At 40.2% G+C, this 23,629-nt stretch overlaps 1 protein-coding gene across 2 annotated transcripts; it reads right to left on the bottom strand.

The window, feature by feature from the left end:
* Nucleotides 1-3,730: 3,730 nt before the first annotated feature.
* zbtb44 (zinc finger and BTB domain containing 44) lies at nucleotides 3,731-18,129 on the bottom strand. Of its 2 annotated transcripts, none has more exons than XM_037775835.1 (6): nucleotides 17,825-18,129; nucleotides 12,511-13,614; nucleotides 11,910-11,994; nucleotides 11,207-11,358; nucleotides 9,176-9,476; nucleotides 3,731-5,600 (listed from the first exon to the last, which is right to left on the bottom strand). In XM_037775835.1, exons 2-6 carry the CDS (start codon nucleotides 13,574-13,576, stop codon nucleotides 5,189-5,191), a joined length of 2,016 nt encoding a protein of 671 aa, XP_037631763.1. In that variant the 5' UTR covers nucleotides 13,577-13,614; nucleotides 17,825-18,129; the 3' UTR covers nucleotides 3,731-5,188. The 2 variants fall into 2 exon arrangements, with proteins under 2 accessions (XP_037631763.1, XP_037631765.1); XM_037775837.1 differs by having other exon boundaries at nucleotides 5,428-5,600; nucleotides 9,393-9,476.
* Between the last annotated feature and the right edge of the window lie 5,500 nt (nucleotides 18,130-23,629).

Consider the following 23,629-nt stretch of genomic DNA (forward strand, 5'->3'; position numbering starts at 1 on the left):
TTTTAGACTTATTCCGACATAGGTTTTTTTTTTTTTATTTACATTTTTATACTTTTACAAAAACAACTCTTTTTTAATAACAGGACTGCAAAGCCAGAACACTAGCAAAGATTCAGAACAACCATAAACTCTAAAATACAGAGTGGTCTTGTCAGTTTTTAACAGCCAACTGTGGAATATGATCCAGTTAAAACACTCAACACCACAAACGTCAGTTCTCCCTATACAATGTGCAGGTTGCATTACTATCTGGGATGTTTTTTGTACAGTTTCTCCAAACTACAGTTTAAATACAGTATCAAAGACACAAAATACAACATCTGTCTCAAAGCAGGTTGTAATCAAGTAGCCTACAGTATAAAGAATATGCAACATCGTATGAGTGTATATACTGTATATTTATATATTCATATATATATATATACACGCACACACACTGCAAACAGTCACAAAGTGAAGACTACCAAGGCCCCCCATACTCCCAAACTAAGCTGTTCTATTCACATTTAACAAGAATATCCAAAGATGCCATGAAACAGCAACCGTAATACAAAAGTCACCAAAAATATATATGCCATGATGAAGAGCTACCATGTTTTGTTTTGTTTTTTTTCGTATATTTTCCTACTTTTAAATAAACCATAAGGACTGGAAAACATATACAACATCAAGTGTACATTGAAAAGGCATGTCCTGTATATAATCAAGATATTTCAAAAAACATTGCACATAAAAAGGGAGAACGTACAGAAAAGAAGAGGGCATGCTGAACAACAGATCAAAGCTACGCTGGATGAAGAGTCATCGACAAATAAGGCCTTGACGGAACACATCGCCAACTGAAGACATGCTCTCCACTTCACAGAACACATTATGAACATGCAACTTTAGAAACAAACAGAAAGGAGCTGAATAGAACCAGTCGTTTGATATCAAAGCTTTGTTCCTTGTTTCACAGATCAAACGGGTTCCTCGCCTATTTGATTCACCTTCAGTCACATTTTGAATAAAACAAATTATACATTCTTTTTTATTTTTATATATATGTATATATATATATATATATATATATATAATTCACCATTCCAAAAGACAAAATGAAATCTTTTAAAACAACACCTGTCCATTTATTGCACACCATTGGTTCACAAAAATATTTTGGGCACTTTTGCGTTTCAACAAACAGCAGCATTTCATTATAAAAAAGTTGTTTGAATACAGACACAACTGGACACAACAGATGAAAAGCGTGACGTACAAATGGAGAATAGAAAACATTTTTTTTTTTTTTTTTCAATTTTGATATTGTGCAACTAGAGTTAATAGGTCCATTTACTAAGGCTAGCCTCTTAAAATGCACAACATCATACAGTGTTTTTAAGGGGCGGAACAGCAGGACCCCTTACTGCTAAATAGCATGGACCACTTAGAATGATTATCTTTCTTTTATTATGTGCAATTACTGATTGCCATGGCAAATCCCCAATGAGATAGAGAACATTTTGGTCCTGTAGGAAAAAGCATGATTTGTACCCAGATAAAAAGGGCAAATGGCACAACTTTTGAAAAAGTGACTGATAGGATGGCGCAGGGTGACGCAAGCTCTTATTAAGACAGCTCTCAGTGAATTTCGATGATCACAACAGGGTAATATCAGCCGATTAGACTGTTGTCAGGCTATTAAATAGGCGTTATCGGTCGCTATAAGCACCATAGATGTGGGTCAATCGGGGCCTACTACACCCACTAGTAGTTTTTATCATCTACTCACATGGTAGATCATCAAAAGAAGTTATAAAAGAACACGACAGCGATCTCTAGCGACCGTAGTATATGACAGGAGCAGAAGCAGAAGTCAGGCGCTGTAGTATAAGGGGTGGAGGTCGGGGGTGATGGATGAACTTACTTTAAAACATAGTTATTTTAAGCCAAAACACAATGTTTTTCCTTAAACTTATCTAAGTGTTTTTTTTGCCTAAACTTAAAGATGTTGTAGTGTTGTTGTCTAAACCTAATTAAATGTTTTTGTTGCCTCAAACGTGACGTTTCATTCAGTTTTACATGTTAGAACGTGTTGCTTTTAAGTTTCACTTTCACTTTTACAACCTAGTAGGCGCAGTAGGCTCATATTGACCCACATCTATGGTGCTTATAGTGACCGATATCTCCTATTAAATGGCCTGATAACGGTCAAATCGGGTGGTAATATTGATGCGCCCTCATCACAGCAATATTCATCTTTACATTTACAATCAACCCTGTAGATGAGGTCTTACATCCTGCTGTGATAACCCTTAATGTTGGCTGTTTGTACTACTTTCAGGGGGCGACAGAAAATAAACAACAAACAACATACTCTGTCACAGTCGGTACAGTAGCATTCAACTCATGGATTATTACCACGGGTGTCATTATCTTCTCAAAAATACAGGCACAACAATGTCCAAGTAGATAATTACAACCATGTTGGCACAACACAGGTAACAGGAGTTGGAAGTTTGACCCAAAATCAGCATTAAAAAAATGAAATTAGTAACGTCAACTGCCAAACTGTGCTCCATCAGTTTACGGCGAAGAATAAGCTCTCGCCTAACACAATATATTCATCATTTATAATGATTCAACTCACAGTATTTGCATTCACCCATTAGCATGCTCCTATAGAGTGCTACAGGAATGAGTCCTAAAACCCGGATATGAGTTAGCATTTCAGCACTTCCTGTACCCTCGTCTGGAAGTCAATGGGGTTTTTTGAATGGATTTTTAGTTAGGTGAAGAGATTTTATTACACGGCTTTGTTGAATACTCGATTGTGATTGATCAATCACGGCGTTCTACGGTCTGTTATTTCTTTATAGCAGACCGTTGCTATGTATAACAGACCGTTGCTAGGGGCGCAGTTCTGATGTCGGACTCTGGCGGACTGTTTTAGTGTAAAATTATTGATTTCTTAAGTAAGTAGCCGTGTAATAAGCGGGATAATGTACAGCTAGCGGGTCATTGTTGTGAAATAAACCCCTTCAGGACGATGAGAGACCTTTCCGCGGTGCGGCATCGTCCTGTCGGGGTTTATTTCACAACAATGACCGGCTCGCTGTACATTATCCCTTACTTAACATTTTGTTCTATGCCAAAATACAAAATACATCAATAAATACCCCATTCATGAATTTTGAAGCCTTTATGTGTGTTTAAAAAGGCGGTGACTAACAAATGGCTCAATGAGACTACTAAACGTCATCACGGCAACTCGTCCGCCTTTACAGCCTCGTTGTGTATACTCGCAGTCATGCAACTGTGTTTCTTTATAGCATTGACATTTAACAGCCAACATTAGCTTTTTACTTCTGGCGATTGCATTTACACTTCAAAAATCATAAAAGTGGTGTTTATTTGTGAAGATTATCTTGCTGAACAAAACGTGTAAGTATCATAAGGATTCGAGGGAACCAGGGCGATGCTAACTTCCGTGTTGTCCTACAAAAATACGTCATCCCTGGAGCACTCCATTGCTTTTAAAGCAATATCATCACATACCACCCAGCCACCTGTTCTGACTGTAAACTGGCCATCACAGATAGCAATCACAATCTCTTTTCATCACTTCCTGCTTCCCTGGCTGCAGACGTAGTTATTTTTTTAAAATTTTAGTCAGGGAATTTTTCATGATGTAGTTTTTTTTTCCCTTTGTGACAACTTAGGTAAAGAAAAAAAAACAACAACAACAGAATGCTGGTGGTTAATCCACACTTATAATATTCTTGGTATATCACTCACAAAGGATAAAACTTTAAAAAAGACAATCATGTTGTACCTAAGTGAAACATCGCTTCAACAGTCATGCAATATCCTAGAATATCAGCAGTGTACCTGTTGGTAAATCAGGACGACCAAAACTTGAAAACCATGTGAGATATCAATATTTAGAACACAAACAGACTGAACAAAAACGGCCATTTGACAAGCAGGCCTAAATTCAACTGGGATAAAATGCTACATTACCATATCTTAGGAGCCCATTTGGGAATAGAACACCGCAGCTGTTGAGAAAACCTTGTAACTCCAAATATGGAATTTGTGTTTTACATCAACTTTAATTTTGTCTTTTACTTTGTTGGATTTTGAAATATAAAGATGCATCAGTGCTGATCCAAGTTTGACTAAACTACTAGCGTTTAGTTTCTTTGGGAGATACAAGGTTTGATTTAACAACAGTGTTCATTAAAAATAAAAAATAACTTGTAATAAGTCAGAAAAAAAATTATACTGCACACAAACGTCTTAAGGGAATATTCTGTCAATATAATTTCAAGTTTTAAAACATTTAAAAATGAAATGTACTGTGTTCATATAGATAAAAAACAAATGCACATACACACACCTGACATATCGTATTTCACAACACCCGACATACACAGCATTCAAATAGTAAAACTACAGTACAAGCTATTGCAATATAGATAATATTGACATTTAACAGTTTGCCTATAGCGACGGCACTGAAGGAATAACACAGTCTCTGCCCATACAAACTAGCATTTATCACTACAAATGAAAGATTTTTTTTCTTTAGCTCAGTTTGCAAAGGCTTGATTTGTCACTGTTGGCAAAGTCAAGACCTCTTCTTCCTCTACATGTTGCTTTGTTAAAATGGGAACTCTCAGGCACTTTCCAAAAAAGAAGGGCAAGGCTTGGATTTGACAGACCTCGAATTGGCTAAGACAGAAATGACTTTAGCTAGTGCTGCATTCACGTCATATGGGAAGAAAAAACAAAACAAACCTTCCTAAAATGACTTTTCAAAAATACCGTTCACTTGCTTCACTTGAAAAATACTACTTTGAAACTCAGGTTTGGTGATGGATTGAACCTTCAGTCAAGTTTGGGGGTGGGAGGGAATCATTTCAAATACAAAAAAAAAAGAAAATAATAATTTACTTTGCTGGATTTGGTTTGGTGTAAAACTCAAATAAGTGCATCCGTGTTGCTGCGTGAGGAAAAAACATCATCGATGCAACTGAAGTCTTCAGAAAACTTCAATCGTGGCATCTTGATGGCTTCACATGATGAGCTTTCAACATGTGCACATGTCCAGGTTATCCATTTTAACCGCCAAGGCATTTCAACATATATTCCCATATGACATGACTGCAAAAATAAGACATGGTGAGCAAGTAGAAGGCTTGAATCACTCGATGGTAATGGAAGCCAGCTCCTTGGCCTGGACATGCTGCTGCTGCTGCTGCTCTCCTTCAAACACCTCTGGGGAACTGCCTCCTCCACTGTTGTCCATCTTGGCCTCCTCTGTCATGGCGGCCGTCTCGTCGGCGTCCAACTTGAGGGAGGCTGGGGCTTCCAGGGGGTCCAGGGGCTCGGGTGAAAGGAAGCCGGAGGAACTCTCGCAATTCTGGGTAGAGGAGGAGACCTGGGAGATGACGGGCATCTGGACTGAGGAGGAGGACGAGGCTGCAGTGGTGGTGGAGGTGGAGGTGCTGCCCGGGTAGACGGGGTGATGTTTGGACTCCTCTAGCTCATACTGGACTCCCAGCGCCTCCTCCTCCTCCTGTACCTGGCTCAGGTAGTCGGGCACGAGGAAATCACTGCACAGACGAAGAGAATGAGAGGAGTTCAATGTCCTTTCATTTGACACAATTTTTTTTATTTAAACTGTATGTTAAAAGCTGTTATATTAGCTACTTTTCACAAACATAAATGCCTCAGGATAAGAGCAATGTGCAAGAGACAGACGTTGTATCTAGGGCTGTCAATCGATTAAAATACTTAATCGCTATTAATTGCATGATTGTCCGTAGTTAATCCAGATTAATTACAAATCAATCACACATTTTTTATCAATTCAAAATTTACCATAAAGGGAGATTTGTCATGTATTTATACTCTTATCAATAAGGGAGTGGGCAATAAACATGGGCATGTCTATAAAGAGGAGACTCGTGGGTACCCATAGAACCCATTTTCATTCACATATCTTGAGGTCAGAGGTCAAGGGACCCCTTTGAAAATCGCCCAAATTTATTGCAAGTTTGGAGTGTTATTTAGCCTCTTTTGCTAGCTAGCTAGTATGACATGGTTGGTACCAATGGATATCTTAGGTTTTCTAGTTTAACATGATACCAGTATCTTCACTCTAGCTTTAAAACTGAGCCCACTACTTATGGGGTTACAACAAATTCGTGCCATTATCGTGTTAACTTTGACAGCCCTAGCTGTAGAACCACTGTCTTTGATGGATTTTTCCCTGTATCACTCATTTCTTGGGTAAAAAGCTGGTCTAGAGAGCGTTTGCTCTTCTAAAATCTCTTGCTTTTACATAGCTGATTTATTGCAGCTATGGAACTCATCTTGAAGTCATGGCACATCCGTGCAAGGCCAGAAGAGAAGGCTAAAGATCTTTTTTTTTTTACTGTTATCTGAAGGATATTAGTTGTGTGTTTCCTCCTGCCGTAATGATTTCAGTATATATAAACCATTTATTTTCTGAATAGATATGAAGAAATATTCCATGGTCTAAAAATGTGCGTTTTGTCAGCTTAAAATTAAGTCAAACCATTTCCCTGTGATTACATAATTTCTGAATACAGGAAGACAAAGCTTATTTTAAGTTCAAAATCCATCTTGAATCCCTCTTAACTGAGAGAAACAATTACAAGCATGTTCTTTCCAACTTTCCGTACAACATTTGACGCATACCTGTGGGCACGGATGAATTAGTCAAACAACAGAATCAACCAAGGAAGCTAAGATGCATTGGCAACAACTTTTTTGTGATGGCTTAAGTGTAAATAGTGTGATATTTGGACGACAGCTGAATCTGACAAACTGGTCTGCAAAATCAGCAACTTAGGAAAAAATAAAAAAATACAGCATAGTTAACATATCTTTTTATGTGGAGACTGAGGATGGGAGTTAAGAGTCTGACTGGATTGCCAGAGAATTTTCCACACTGTTATGATCTCAGGCGTAGACCTTCTACTATAAAACTTTTGAGGAGTCAATGGCCCGTTTGAGTCCTGCCGACCTGTGAGGGCTTGAGTTGATTAAGAAGTGGAAAAGTCTGGGAAATAAAAACACTCTTCCACTTTATAAAGACACTGTGTTCTGACTTTCATAAGGCTTTGCGGGCTGAGCTGCCGATAAAAACAAACAACCTACTCGATTTGGTTACGGAAAATTGATCCAGATAGAAACAAAATTATTTAAGTTGTGTTTTGCAGCTATTGTAAAGGTCACACGTTTGAGCACAAAGTTTTTAAAAGGTGCAAATGTTTCTCTCATGACCAAAGAGTAGGACTATAAAATGACTGTACGGTTGATAAGTGTGTTCGATTAATATTGTCTACTTGATAACCCACTTCATCCTCACATCTCATGGAATTTTGTCAGTAAACAGAGCCAATACCCAATACTTGAGGCATTTGCCATCTCTTTGCCATGCTAAAGGAATAGTTCAACATTTTGGGGGAATACGCTTATTCACATTTGTTCCGAGAGTTAGATGTCTGTACAGTAAATATGAAGCTACATTCAGCAGCCAGTTAGCTTAGCTTAGCATCAATACTGGAAATGGGGAAAATAAAGGTAACGAAATCCGCCAGCACCTTTACAACTGACTTATTAACACGTTGTTGCTCGTTTGTTCAATCTGTACAAAAACTGAAGTGTAAAAATGGCAATTAGCAGTTTTACGGGGTTATTTCCGGGTTATTTCCTGTCTCCGCTGGAGCATAAAACAGTGAATTAGATATTTAACTAGGGCTGTCAATCGCTTTAAATATTTAATTGCGATTAATCACAAATTAATCACACATTTTTTATCTGTTCAAAATGTGCCTTCAAGGGAGATTTGTCAAGTAATTAGTACTTGTCAAGTTTTTATTTACTGCGCTTGCTTTATGTAAATTTATACATTTATAATTGGAAATCAATTAACAACACAAAACAATGACAAATATTGTCCAGAAACCCTCACAGGTACTGCATTTAGCATAAAACATATGCTGAAATCATAACACGGCAAACTCAAGCCTAACAGGCAACAACAGCTGTCAGTGTGTCAGTGTGCTGACTTGACTATGACTTGCCCCAAACTGCATGTGATTATCATAAAGTGAGCATGTCTGTAAAGCTGGTCATACGCTGTACGATTTTAGAAATGTTGTTGTGTACTTCCAACTCCTACTGTACGAGTAGATTGTTTGCGATGTAAAGCCAAAGCTCGAGATTTATCTGCTCATAATGTACGTGTAACTTCGAAAAAAAACAGGACCCGTCAGCCCCTGAGGGCCATTCTGGTTGTTGACAGTTATCAATAAAGTTTGGTTTGAAAGCTCCGTGGCAGGTAAAGTTTGTTTGCTAGCAGACGTGTGTACAGGTCACAATGCTAACATGCTGCCTTGATCATCTGTGCCATCCTGTTTGCTGAAACGTCTAAAAAAAAAAAAAAAAAAAGAGGCGCCGGTGTATATGGAGGCAAGGAAGACATGCAGAGAGTTGGAGGTAAGCTAGCTACGTTTTACTATATACAGTATATTGTACATTGTTATCTTGATAGCTACGCTCTGATTACTGTAAAAAAACTGTAGAAAAAAGGCGCTGACGTTGGGGAATCGGCTTGTGGCTCTGCTTCAACTATGCGAGAGCATTAAAGAAATTAGTGGCATTAAAATAAATTTGCGTTAACGCGTTAACTTTGACAGCCCTAGTTTTTACTCTGCCATTTCTTTGGGTTAAACAAACGAGATACACTGATTAATCAGTGAGCTTTACAGGTGCCGGTAGGAATATCTTGTTACTTTTGGACAGTGCCAGTCTAGCTGTTCCCCCTGTTTCCAGTCTTAATGCAGATATGAGAGAGGTATCAATCTTCTCATCTGACTCTCAGAACAAAAATGAATAAGCATATTTCCCAACATGTCAAACTGTTCCTTAAGTTAAATCAAAACTCCCCAATAAATACAGTCAAATACTTCAGGTGCACTTGATCTGTGCATTCAAATCAATTGCAATCATCTCAAAAACAGTTCTACACAACCAAAGTCATAAAAGGAAAAAACGATCAAATGAACCTCAGGTATTAGAATCTAAACTGAAGTTATTGTCTGATCCAGGTGAGATCTGAGTAAATGATGGGGGTCAGCGCCCCCGGACTCCTCACCTGCTCTGGAAGTAGTTTGCTAGTTCGGATGCCTCATGGTTCAGACTCCTCAGGTGTACAATTAAATTGCCAGAGTTGGTGAACATGGCCCCGCACGTTTTGCACTCGTAAATCCGCGGCTTGCGGATTATGTGTCGGGAGACCCTCATGTGGTGCTTATATTCACCGAAGGACGTGAATGTGGCGCTACAAATCTGGCACCGGAAACAGCGTTTACCTTCGTGCTTCAGCCGATGCATCTTTAAGGAGTAGGCCCGTGTGAACTTTTTCCCACAGCGGTCACACTGGAAAGGCTTAATGCCTGAGGGGGAGAAGAAGAAAAAACAAAGTTCAGCTGATCTATACATTAGCATCACTTGTGTTAGTATCTGTGCGTGGGTGTGGTGAGGTAAGGAGGGGGTTTAATGACAACATCTTACCACAAAGTCGACCTTAACGGTTTTCCAAATCACTGTTTCCCAGAATGCCCAGAACAAAAAGCCTCATTCATTCATCACTAAGCTGTATAAAGGTGTAGGAAAGTACAGCAACCCACAATCATTATCCTTTTATTTAGATTTCCATTAGCAACTGCACTACTGATAATAACAACAACTCTCTATGTACACTGTTGGTGGATTCCAGTTCACTTTTAAATTCAAAATATATATATATAAAATATAAATATTAGGGTAAATCGAATAAAATAGTTAATCGTGATTAGTTGCACATTTTTTTATGTGTTCAAAATGTACCTTAAAGGGAGATTTGGCAAGTATTTAATACTCTAATCAACATGGGAGTGGGCAAATATTCTGCTTTATGCAAATGTATGTATATATTTATTATTGGAAATCAATTAACAACACAAAACAATGACAAATATTGTCCAGAAACCCTCACAGGTACTGCATTTAGCATAAAAATATGCTCAAATCATAACATGGCAAACTGCAGCCCAACAGGCAGCAACAGCTGTCAGTGTGTCAGTGTGCTGACTTGACTATGACTTGCCCCAAACTGCATGTGATCATCATCAACATCGTCACACATAAATACAATTGGGCTCATTGGATCCATAAGAGTCTCAGCTTTCCTTCTACATGGTTGGTACCAATGGATTCCTTAAGTTTTCTAGTTTCATACGATACCAGTATCTTCACTCTAGCTGTAAAACCGAGCCCTCTACAAGGTCAAAAATCACAAGTTGTGTTAATGCATTAAAGACATTAGTTGCGTTAAAATGAATTTGCGCTAACATGTTATTATCAATGAATCTCTTAATTTTAGATTTTTCAAATCTTAACAGATTTTGAAAATGTGAGAAACCCCACACATAACGACATGTTGTGTTAAATGTAACAGTTTTGTTCCTATAGTGTGTGCTAAGCAACGATTTGGCCAAAACAGCACACACTAACAGATTCCATTCACGAACAACAACAGTCCCAATTAAAAAATCTCGCAAAATCTCTCGCGTTCAAACGTGACTTTACTGTAAACAAACATGGCGGCGGACGGGCAGGAAGAATTAGCGAACCCTGTTCTCAGGGTTCCCCACAAACAACAGGATATCTGAAATTGATGCGACCAGGATGGACTTCCGCACCGATCGTGGGATGTAAGAAACACTCTTAGCATACCTCACACTACGGAAATATCTGGAAAGATAATCTTTACAACCATCAATAAATCGGGGCTTTGCTGAAATTGTCGGGAGGGGGGGGGATTGGGCCCAAAATCAGCTTGATTCTTGTGTAGTGTGTACCTGGCATTAAGTAAGCAAGGTGAAGGTCCTGAAAGATACCACGGCAAAGTGTTAGCCTGGTTTTGCACTCTGCGGCTCACGTTAGCACAGTTTTCGAAAGGGAGGGGTGAGCAGAGGGGTATTCAGTTGGTCGCAATCTGCAAACATACCACTAGATGCTACTAACTGCTACACACTGGCCCTTTAAACTAAGAAACATTATGTTACCTTCCAAAGATGCCCAAGATCAATACTCAAAGATTAATGCTTCAATGTGAAGTTTTCATTTTCTCCATTTCACGTACCGGAGTGTATGAGCATATGCTGCTTCAGGTTTTGAATGCGTGTGAATCTGACTCCGCAGGTTGGACACTGGAAGGGCCTGTCGGGGCCGTTGGTGCCGGGCCTGGCTGAGGGGCTGATATAGAGGTGGTACGGATACTGAATACCTTCTAACCTGAAACACAAGGAGAGGAAACGTCAACGTGACATTCATATAGGGACAGCTTCATTTTTCAATACAAATGAGAGCACATACAAGCTTGAATACTCGAAAATCTACTTTGACATGTCGTAACTCATCATAACACAATGTAACTCTTTCAGAGTAATCTGCTTGTCTCCTTGCTTATGAAAAATAGCTTATGAGCTTTGAGGGGTTCCACTCTGAACTACGTCAAGCGACTGGTGTGTTGTTGATGTAAGATGTTTTCGAACACTGTAACGATAGTGATATGCGTCAGATTGTTTGAAGTTCAATCCAGGATTTCCAGTTAGATGCCACGTCAGCTTTCCCATAAAAATGTTTGTGGCTCGAGGCTTTTACAATGTGCAACCAGCATTCTCTATATTATAGTGCATCGTGTCTGTGACATTTCAACTTGACACCTTTTTAATTTATTATCTAATCAGGCGTGGCTCAGACCAGATCCAGTTATGAGGTTTACGTCTATATGTTCTTTACTGCTTATGACTTGCCTTGCTGCAAGTTGTAACAAATCGTGATACCTTTCATCATCTTCTGCGTGTCCACCAGTGTTAGAGGCGCTCTGCATTGACGGCAAGCCCTCAGACACTCCCTCATCCATCGACCCTGGTAAGAGCAAGAAAAAAAATGTTACTCATATGGTAACTGCCTACTGAACATCTGGCTACAGAGTCAAGTCTAGAGCATGTTGGACTGTAGGTCTTTGAAGGCTAATCCCATTTTTAAGGATTGATGCTGCTAGATTAAGTAGTTAGCTACAGTAATAGCATGCCTTTTGCCTTTGGATGCTGGTTGCTATAGGTTACTGCTTTAGGTAGTAAGTTAGCTGGACATGCTACAGCTCACGTTAGTGCAGACAGTGTTTAATCCCTCCATTCCTTACACTATTGCTCTGGTAGTTTTTGAGAGGCTAAAAATAAAAGACGTCCCTACAAACTCTTTATATAAGGAGTACCTCCGCATGCACACTGCTTCAACATATAGACAAATTCAAAGACTGACAGACCTGCTGTGCCTTGTTAATGCTGCTAAACTATGATTGGATAATCGCTGTTCGGGGATGACGTTTAATGGTCAATTCTAGATACTATGGATCATTTAGGCAAGGAGAAATAGCCCCACCTATAGAGGAGGACTGTGGACTGATGAGGAGCTCCTCATGGACCTGTTCACTCCCCGGCACCGTCTGCTGGTCACTCAGCGAGCTCTGGGAGGCACTGACCGGCTGCGAGGACGCCTCTTGGACCTCCTCATCACTGAGACGCTCCACCTTCACCCTCACGTCTTCCTCCTCTGCCGGCATCGGCGATGACACCACCTTGGAGCCCTCACACGTTAGGAAGTCACTGAGCCGCCGGCCGACCCCCACCTCTGAGGTCCCTGGGGCGCCCTGCTCTAAACAACGAGGGCTTTCCTGGAGCTTTGATTTGTCCGAGTGGAACCTCCGGTCGATGCCGAACGGGAAAGTCCATGGGAAGGCCAGGGAGGACTCCACAGGCTGGGCTGTGCTGTCTGAGAATGAAGGAGATGGGTTGGGGATCTGAGGGGAGGTGGTGACCATCTGTGTAGTGCATTTGAGCGGACTCTCCGGCGATGCCATTGTTACAAAGCTTTTGCGTTTCCGTCGCGATTCGCGGCATATAGGAACGTTTCTCTCCATCACGCTGCAATCAGATGAAACAGGTGACACGCTGCCGTCCAAGGGCGTCAGGGCACAGTTCGATGAGGCGCTCTCCGGTGCTGATTCATGCGGTTTATCTGCCGTAATGTTGTTATTGTTGCCGTTGTTACCCGGGCCCCACAGAATACTAGACTTCATGAACTCCGAACATGTGCTAGCAACGGCAAACATCTGCATGTAACTTGCAGCTGCCAGAACATCGATGATGTTCTCCGTGCTAATAGAGAGGGTAGATGTGTAGGCATATTCCAACAGAGGAGCAAAGCCGCTAACGGTCACGTGATGAAGATCCAACACAAACTTCTCCTCCTCTTCAGGCCGGCCCACCAGTTTGGAGCGGAAGAACTCACTGCAGCAGGCCAGGACCACTTTGTGGGCCAGGAAGAGCTTGTCTTGGACCCGAATGGTGACATCACATAAGTGACCCTGGTTGCGTAAAGCGTTGAGCTTCTCCAGCATCTCCTGGCTGTGGGACGTCGAGCTGTGGGTGAAGGTTTTGACCCCCATGTTGGAGTCAGTTTATGACTGTGTACAGGAAATATGTCCTGCAGAGAGATGGAGAAAAAAAAAACCACTTCAGTTTTAAACCATATGAACTTTATCTCAGATCTCAAACAATATGTTTGTTAAGCTTTGTTATTCTATGTGTCAAGAACTTTGCGTCATCATAGTGATATGTCTGTCTAATGACAGGCTGGTCTCATACACCGTTCGTAGCTATATATATGAAAAGTAATGCACGTAATTTGTATATATCCCATGAGATGATTTCTGTGTAATTCACGTAATCGTGAACCGGGAAATATAAAGAGCGTCAAAAGCCGTGCAGGGAGGAGGACGGGTTGGATGGGTGGGTCAAAAAACACAGGACTTTCAGCCAGGAGACCTGCGTTCTTGTCCTGTGTGAAACCAAAAGTCACTTAACTCAGGGTTGATAATTAACCTTTTAGTCTACCTGCCACTGTGGCTGGTGATTCCAAAATCTACCAGCCACTCAATAGATTACCATTGTTTTTTAGGCTAGTGTGAAGCAAATCTAGCAGCCACTTACGCATATTTTACCCGCATTTCCTAATTTCCAACCCTGCGTGACTTACGTACTAGTAACACCACCTCCGGGGTTATTTTAAGCCAAACCACAATTTTGTGTTTTCCTAAGCCTAACTAAGTAGTTTTCTAATCAAATCCTAACCAAGTTGATCTTTCCCGAAGCCTAACTAAGTCATTTTATTGCCTAAACAAAAGGACGTTGTTTCCTATGAAGATGGAAGTTTATTTTAAAAGCACTGTATGCATGTAACGAGTAACGAATTGACACGTGTTGCTGCACATTCATAGGAAAATGAACGAAAAAGGAAGGAATAACCTTTTCATAAGATATCATACAACCGTTGTATGAGAATACGTTGCTAATGAATACCTAACTAAACAAAATCCAGCCTTAGCAGTTAAAGAATCGGGTGTGAAATAACAGTGGACTCTCACTGAACCACTCCATTAGAAATCAATACGTACAAAGAGAAAATGAGATATCAAATACCCCTCTGCAAAATACCAGTCCCGTGGTAGAGACAGGATCAAAAAAGGCAAGTGCATTGTGGAACGCAGTGGGTGTGGGTAGGTACAGAAAAATACGAAGGTCCTCTCTGAGGGGAAGGCAAGGTAAGGGGGGGGGGAGGGTGAGAGCAGGATAGGGAGCACGGAGGACAAAATGCCAAGTTATGTAACAACAATCAAAGCAGATGCGCAGCGATGCGAGCCAGACCCATGTGGAGGCCAGTGCACTACAGGATGCTCAGCAGCTGTCTGCGAGACATGTGGATCCTCTGAGGCATGAGATTTTCCATCAAACAAAAGCTCAAGTGAAGGGGCTCTCGCAGGGAGAGCGCAATTCCATTTACAAACACACACACACAGACCACAGGAAAATACTCTTGGGCTACGTTGGCCCAATAGAGGCAGAGTGAATTATAGACCTGGGCTGCAGAGGTGCAACAGGAGAGTGCCTAGATTGTACCAGCAAACAGGACTAAGAGAAATGAGCTTAAATTTCACCATGAGGTTTTCTAAAGGCTAAAATGTCTCCTATAGGAGAATTACTGAGTTAATGTTAAAGGTCCCATATTGTAAAAAGTGAGATTTTCATGTTTTTTATATTATAAAGCAGGTTTAAGTGCTATATAAATACTGTTAAACTATCAAAATGCTCAATATATGGAGAAATACACACAGCTTGTTTTCAGAAATTGTGCGTGTGAAACAAGCTGTTAGGATTTCTGTCCATTTGTGATGTCACAAATATACAATATTTAGACCATTATACGGTTTTAAACAAACATTCTAAATGTGTCCCAGTTTATTTCCTGTTGCAGTGTATGTGAATGACATCAGCTGACAGGAAATAAACATGGACACAAGCTGTTGCCTAGCAACGCAATTCCATTGCAATTCTGTTGAAATGCACTAAAACGGAGCGTTTCAGACAGAGAGTAAATACAGGTATATTCAGGCAGACAGTATGAGGAAAATAAAGGTTTTTTTGAACATTACAGCATGTAAACATGTTTTAGTAGAAACACAAAATACAAGTATGAACCTGAAAATGAGCACGATATGGGACCTTTAAATGATTTCTATTAAGTTCTTCCTGACAAAGAGGTATTAAGTACATGAACTCGAGAGAGCACTGATGCATACAATTCCAATACGATCTGATAAAAAAATACACCATTTGGCGTAAATTACATCTTTTCAGAGAGGATACATGAAATGATTCTTTTATGTGAGGATCTGTTGATTGTTTTTGTTTCACTTCATTGTACACAAAATAAGCTATTTGAAGACATCACCAGGCCACTTGTTATTAGATATACATAGATCAGCTGATTGATCAATGATTATGTAACTTGGAGTCAGCAACAACAGTTACAAACTATTCCAATTCACCACACAAATATGCATGATGGCGATAGAGGAAGAGGAGGCGTAGCCTTCAGCACCTCCATGCTTCAGCTTGGTACTTTTACTCTGTTTACATCACGTAAACAAGTGACCGTGAGCGCTGGGCTGAAACAGAAAGCTGATAGCTGATAGTCAACGTGCACACAAACAGCAGAAAGGCTGTCTGTCTGTGTGGAAGGCACGGGGTGGGGGGGGCTAAGTGTCTGCTGGAAAAGATGCTGAACAAACATGTTTTCAACAACAATCACAGTTTAGCTAACAGTGTCAAGCTGATACAAGTCAAGTCAGCCAGGAGATGAAAAGTACATCCGATTTTTCCTGTCAAAATAAAAGACACGCACCCAGCACTGCAACGCTTTTTTTGTTTGGTATTTGATTTCAAACAACTAAAGTCGTTCTCAGACATTGTAGTGCAATGGGCCAATCATTTGGGTGGTTTTTAAATTAAGTTGAGTTACCTGCATTGTTCTCTTCAAAAAATAGTTCTGTTCGTGTGAAATATTATAATCTATATTTTTCCATTCCAAGCTATTGCTACGTAGATAAGATAAGAGATAAGATAAGATATTCCTTTATTAGTCCCGCAGTGGGGAAATGTGCAGTGTACAGCAGCAAAGGAGATCGTGCAAAAAAACAAGATGCATCAGATAACATAGAAAAAAAAGAGCTTAACAAAGTGTAACAAAATATGAACCATTTAAATAGAAGGAAGTATAAAAAATAGGAGCAGTATATACAGTATTGACAATAAACAGACTATTAACAAAATTGCACAAGTGGAAAATGATATTGCAGTGAGAATGAATGAATGAATTTCCACCTGAAAATATCAGGTTATTGTCAGTCTTTTGGTGAGTAGATGGTATACTGGGAGCAGATACAACCATAACTATTTTTCCATTCCAAGCTATTGCTACATAGATACAACCATTACTAGACCACGGCCAGCACTGCTCCCAGTAGACCACTTATTTATTAGATATTTTCAGGTGGAATTTCATTCATTCATTCATTCTCACTGTGCAATATCATTTTCCACTTGTGCAATTTTGTTAATAGTCTGTTTATTGTCAATACTGTATATACTGCTCCTATTTTTTATATTTCCTTCAATTTAAATGGTTCATATTTTGTTACACTTTGTTCAGCTCTTTTTTACTGTGTTAGCTGATGCATCTTGTTTTCTGCACTATCCCCTTTGCTGCTGTACACTGCAAATCGCCCCACTGCGGGACTAATAAAGGAATAACTTATCTTATCTTATACACAAAACATAAACTGTTTATAAGCAAGTAGAAAAAAAATAAGTCAATAAGCGCAAAGGGAATAGTGCAAAAAAAAGGAGCTGTATATACAGTATTGACAATAAACAGACAATTAACAAAATTGCACAAGTGGAAAATGATATTGCACAGTGAGAATGAATGAATGAATGAAATTCCACCTGAAAATATCAGGTTATTGTCAGTTTCTTGGTGTGTAAGTGGTCTACTGGGAGCAGATACAACCATAATTATACACTCAACATAAACTGTCTATAAGCAAGTAGAAAAAAAATGTCATTCAATTTACCCCATTTTATTTTGAAGCCGAATTCTCCACACTTCCGGTTTGACCGTAGGTAACCCTGGAGACGTCGACGCAGTTGCTAAGCTACAATGCTAGCGCTAGCCGACACGCCACAGTACTATTAGTTAGTCCCCTCTATCAACACTAAGACAACACGACAGCCGTATTAAAGCACACACAGCGGGGTTAACAGCTATCAGACTGACTCTACGAAGTGGGAGTTACCTGGTGGTATGAGGCCCGTGGTATCTGCAGGGCCTCGGGATGAAACAGCTCAGTGATCGGAGGAGACAGCGGTGCGGTGCGGTGCGGTGCGTCCTGCCTGCTGCCGCTTCACTCCGACCACTCACATTCCCTCTGCGCGGCTCTCAGGCTGCCTGTCAGCCGCCCAAACACTCACAGTTGAAATGAACGCTCACATGAATTCACATGACAACAAGTTAAAAGTTGTTGGAGGTGTTTTGTGTTTCCTTTGTGCTCCCCGCTGTCCTTTATGCGCTGTGTTTGTATCCCCACAATGCAACGCGCAGCAGCTCTCACGGTACTGTACAGTTCAGAAACAGGAAGTCTCACATTCAGCAACATGTACTGTACAACCTAAGAGGTATAATGATAATCATAATAATCATAATAATAAGACCACACTACTCAAGACACTGCTCAGAAAATCCCCTCTGTTTATATTAATGATATAGATCTGTTAGTATGATCAACACATGCACAAATGTGCTGTAAACATATTTCTTTTCTTCATATTATCACTTACTTCTATTTTTAATTTAGGTATTCTGACTTTTGGAAAATACAATTTACACCTAACTTCAATTTTTTGTCATACTAGAACTTGCAATGTGTTCATATTGCCCCAAACTTCTTCGTTAGGGCTGTCAATCGATTAAGATATTTAATCGTGATTGTCCGCATGATTGTCCAAATTAATCACACATTTTTCTATCTGTTCAAAATGTACCTTAAAGGGACTATTTGTAACTTTCAGAAATGCTTGTTAACAGCGACACCTGTGGCCGTGAAATCAACGAAAGTCAGCGTCGGGCTCGCGCTTGCTCGCTCTAAATATACCTGAACGAGCGTCGCTCAAAACAGTGAGGCGACACACGTCAGCTAAAAGCACAATATCACTCTATATTTCAGCTGCTTGGCAGTAATGTTAGCTGACCAGACGAAGTTCTCTCCATGAACATGATTTAGATCTGATCCTAGTGTTAGCTTTTCCTGCCTAAGTGCAGGCTGAAGCAGCGGGGCTCTGCTGCGTGTCTCCCTGCTCTCTCCGCCCGCAGCCGGAGAGAGCAGAGGAGACACCGGCACCCGGTCGGTAACGAGAAGACAACGACGTAACTCTCTGAAGAGCTCCGTCACTTCACAAGACACGGGAAACCTCTGTTGGTCTGGAGGAGCTGCAGCATTTATTTCTGCACAAACGTCCCCTGTGCATTCACTAGATATTCTCAGAGCTAAACTAACACTCTTCTGCAGTGTGTAGTGAGCGCGCGTACACGTCTAGAGGTGGAGGACGCGCGCGCTGTCTGAGTGAAGGAGAGCAGGCAGCGGAGACGAGGCTCCGGTCACACGCGAGCGCGCATATGCGAACGCGCATGTGTGCCGACCCGCTACATTTATACGCTTAAAAAGTTACAAACAGTCCCTTTAAAGGGACTGTTTGTACATGTATAAATCACCTAGGTCGGTGTCCCATGCGCGCTCGCGTGTGGCTACACAAACTACACGGAAGCACCAAAACCGCAAAGTTATATCTAGTGAAGCCCGTCTGTTAAACAGTGTTGGCCGCGGTCGGAGGACGAGGGGGAGACCATAGCTTTGGTCTCGAGGGCCGGAGTCTCTGCTCCTCTGCTCCTCTGCCTGCCTGCTTGCCTTCACTCAGCTCGCTCCACCTCACGTGCATGCGTGCACACTACACACGGCAGAAGAGTTAGTTTAGCTCTGAGAATATCTAGGGAATGTACAGTGGATGTTTGTGCAGAAATAAATGCTGCAACTCCTCCAGACCAACAGAGGTTTCCCGTGTCTTGTAAAGTGACAGGGTTCCGCAGCGAGAAACGTTATTGTCTCCGACCGGGTGCTGGTGTCTCCCTCTGACCGCGGTCGGGAGGCTGAAGCAGGAAAAGCCAACACTAGGATCAGCAGTGATTCATGGAGAGAACTTCGTCTGGTCAGCTAACATTACTGCCAAGCAGGTGAAATATAGAGTGATATTGTGGTTTTAGCTGACGTGTGTCGCCTCACTGTTTTGAGCGATGCTCGTTCATGTCTATTTAGAGCGAGCACAAGCGCGAGCCCGACGCTGACTTTTGTTGACTTAACGGCCACAGGTGTCGCTGTTAACAAGCATTTCTGACAGACAGTTCCTTTAAAGGGAGATTTGTCAATTATTTAACACTGTTATCAACATGAGTGGGCAAATTTGCTGCTTTATGCAAATGTATGTATATATTTGTTATTGGAAATCAATTAATAACAGCTGTCAGTGTGTCAGTGTGCTGACTTGTCTATGATTTGCCCCAAACTGCATGTGATTATCATAAAGTGGGCATGTCTGTAAAGGGGAGACTCGTGGGTACCCATAGAACCCATTTTCATTCACATATCTGGAGGTCAGAGGTCAAGGGACTCCTTTGAAAATGGACATGCCAGTTTGTCCTTACCAAAATTGAGTTAGCTAGTATGACATGGTTGGTGGTGATGGCGAGATGAAGCTTCATGAAGCACTGAAGCTCCCAAGCAAATTGGTTCGCAAAAGGGTTCATTTCACGAGGCTTCATCTGGGCTTCATATGCTCACGGTCAGATAGTGTAAAACAGGTACATATATTTCAGATATGTGGCAGTGGATTAACTGGGCACAGGGCAGTGAATGTGCTTGTGTAACTAAGGGGAAATTATAGATGGGAGACATTATACATTTTTTATTCAGGAATAATAAGTTCTCAACTGTATTTCGGCTTTGGGTATCTTCAATGACATCATTAGTCTAAAACCATACAAGCCTCGATACGCGCTTCACAGAAAACTTCCTGAATCACTCGACACACGCTCCGATGCCTCGGCACATCACGTAACATCACTAATGGTTGGCACCAATGGATTCCACAGGTTTTATAGTTTTATATGATACCAGTATCTTCACTCTAGCTTTAAAACTGAGCCCGCCGCGACCTCCGAAAGATCAATTGTGTTAATGTGTTAAAGAAATTAGTGGCGTCAAAACGAATTTGCGTTAACACGTTAACTTTAGACAGCCCTACTTACTGTACATTCTGTTGTCTTGTATTTTGTGTAATTTGCTGTTGCTGTAATATGTTATTTCTTATATTTCTTTTCTTTGTTCTCATTTCTTCTTTTTAATTATTTGAATATTTAATTAATTATTTCCTACCTTTAAGGCAATACTATACCATGTCTGCTAGAAAGTATTCCCTATAAAATGTGGATGGTGATTGATATTCACATATACAACCATTGTCTTTAATGAGGTGGTTTTTATTTATTTTTGAGCGTCTATGACATTTTTTACCTATTCTGCTTCCTATTTTAATTCCTGTTTTATAATATATATATATTTTTTATGTCAGTCGTCGAATATCTTTCTCATCTTGATTAAACTTGATACGAGTGTGAAAATACCAGGGAAAGCAATGGAAATAGATTTATATCCCTGGCAAAGTCTGAAATGTTGTATTTTATAAATGTATTAGAATGCCGTCAGTAGCCTCACCCAAACCAAACCAAATTCTGTATATGATATTATGAGCCTATTGGTATGGTTTTCACATCTACTAAGCTCAGTCAGCTGTGAATAGACTAAGACTGACATTAAGAATAGGATATTGTTAAGTCACTGCTGTTGCCTGTTAAATGGAGGTTCCTCCCTAACCACTGCTGCTCAGTATGTTTTTATATGGCTGTCTTTATTTTAGATGTCTGAGCAGAGAAGCTATTCCAATGTGGGAGGATTTTACTGAGCATCTTAAGGGGTTTCAGTTTGTAAAACCAGCAATGAAATCTACTTCACCCTGCTTTTAAAAGTGGCCGACCCACCTCGAAGAATTCCATTATTCTGGCCTTTATTGGAAAGTTTTAGTGGCACACAATGTCCTAAAAGAGTGCTCTGGAAACCATGAAAAACTGAACATTTGTTTGGAATTTATGGGTCATTTTGAAGTATGGCTCCTCCTGATATTGGCACATGATTGTTGATATATACCCACCAGTCTGGACACGAGGATCCTCGTGTAATGAAGTGGTTGCACTAAGTTACCTTTTGGACGTCATGGAGGATAAGTTGCAGTAAAAGAGAACCATGTTTTGACATAAATGTGTTTATTTGACCATTTTTATAGACAAAATCTCAAAGACAGCAGCATCTGCCATGTTAATTACATCTCCAAGGTAAAAATTTTACAAAAATAAATAGTTTAAAAAGGAAGCTGTAATAATAAAATAGTATGGTCCTTCACTGAAGGGATATAGGCCTAATGCTCCATCTCTTTTGTTTTATAACATATTGTAAATTAACAACAGGAATGAAGAAATCAAATATACATACAAGAGTCTGAAAACAACTGTGAGCGTTTGCATATGATGCATTAACAAATAAAAGTCTGGAAATGAATAAAATTAGTTATTTTTCATATACACGATAGATAGTATGCGTATTACTTAACCTAGTAATAACACCTCCAAAGAAACATTTGTGGCATATCAGATTGTACCACTGTTCCTTTCAACTGCATTATAATGCGCCTGGGAAAAAGGCTAAGAATTAAACTACAGGGCAGAGGGAAATTCTCTGTCATGGGTTACTGTGGTCATGAATGTCCAGTCATTATCTATGCTAATTCATTTTACACACCGTGTAAACTCAATGTCTATCAATTTCTAGAAATTCTATACGTCTAGTCGCTATAAGCCCCATAGATGTGGGTCAATAGGGGCCTACTACACCCACTAGTAGATTTGATCATCTATTCATATGGTAGATCACCAAAAGAAGGTATAAATGAACACGACATCGACCTCTAGTGATCGTAGTAATTATGACAGGAGCAGAAGAGGAAGTCAGGTGCTGTAGTTTAGACTGTGAAACTCCACAAGGGCTGGAGGTCGGGGAAAACACAGGTTTTTTTAACCGGGAGATTTGAGTTTGCATCCAGTGTGAAACAATGTGTAGCTGTCTTTGTGTTTGTCGTTTTAACCCAAAACACAATGTTTTTTTTTGTTGCCTAAACCTAAAGAACTTGCAGTTTTGTTGCCTAAACCTAAGTTGTAGTTTTATTGCCTAAACCTAATTGTTTTTTTGCCTAAACCTGAAGAAGTTGTAGATTTATTGCCTTAACGTAATTATTTTTTTGCCTAAACCTAAAAAAAGTTGTAGTTTTGTTGCCTAAACCTAAAGAAGCCTTTTTGTTTGTGTTCAAAATGTGATGTTTTATTAAGTTTTACAACGTGTCAGAACGTGTTGCTTTTAAGTTTCACTTTCACAACGTTGTAGGTGTAGTAGGCCCCTAATGACCCACATCTATGGTACTTATAGTGACTGATAACGCCTATTTAATGGCCTGATAACAGTCGAATCGGGTGGTCAGAATTAGTGTCACTGAATGGTTTTCCCACAGTTCAACAATGCAAATATTCAGGATAAAAATGTGACATCTTCATCATCACAATCATTCAAACCAACACATTTTGGTATGTGTGTAGAAAAGAGAAGCAATCAAACAGGAGAGCATTACAACTCCGATGCATCAATCGTATGTACCTACCTCAATAACAGGTAAATGGCTCGATCAAAGCTTTGTAGGGGTTTGAGTTCTGTGGAGGACAACTGGAGGTATATTTACACTGTGCTGGTGTTTGACAGCAGGTTTCATGTCATTATTCTAGCCCCACTTTAAATGATAGCTAATTCAGAAAGACATACTGCAGATTATACCAAACTTGTATACCAGAAAGTGAGTTTCTGTTTAAAGTGGGACTAGAAAACTTCTCTTTCTGG

The sequence above is a fragment of the Sebastes umbrosus genome, chromosome 7, assembly GCF_015220745.1.
Source record: "Sebastes umbrosus isolate fSebUmb1 chromosome 7, fSebUmb1.pri, whole genome shotgun sequence".
Taxonomy (NCBI): domain Eukaryota; kingdom Metazoa; phylum Chordata; class Actinopteri; order Perciformes; family Sebastidae; genus Sebastes; species Sebastes umbrosus.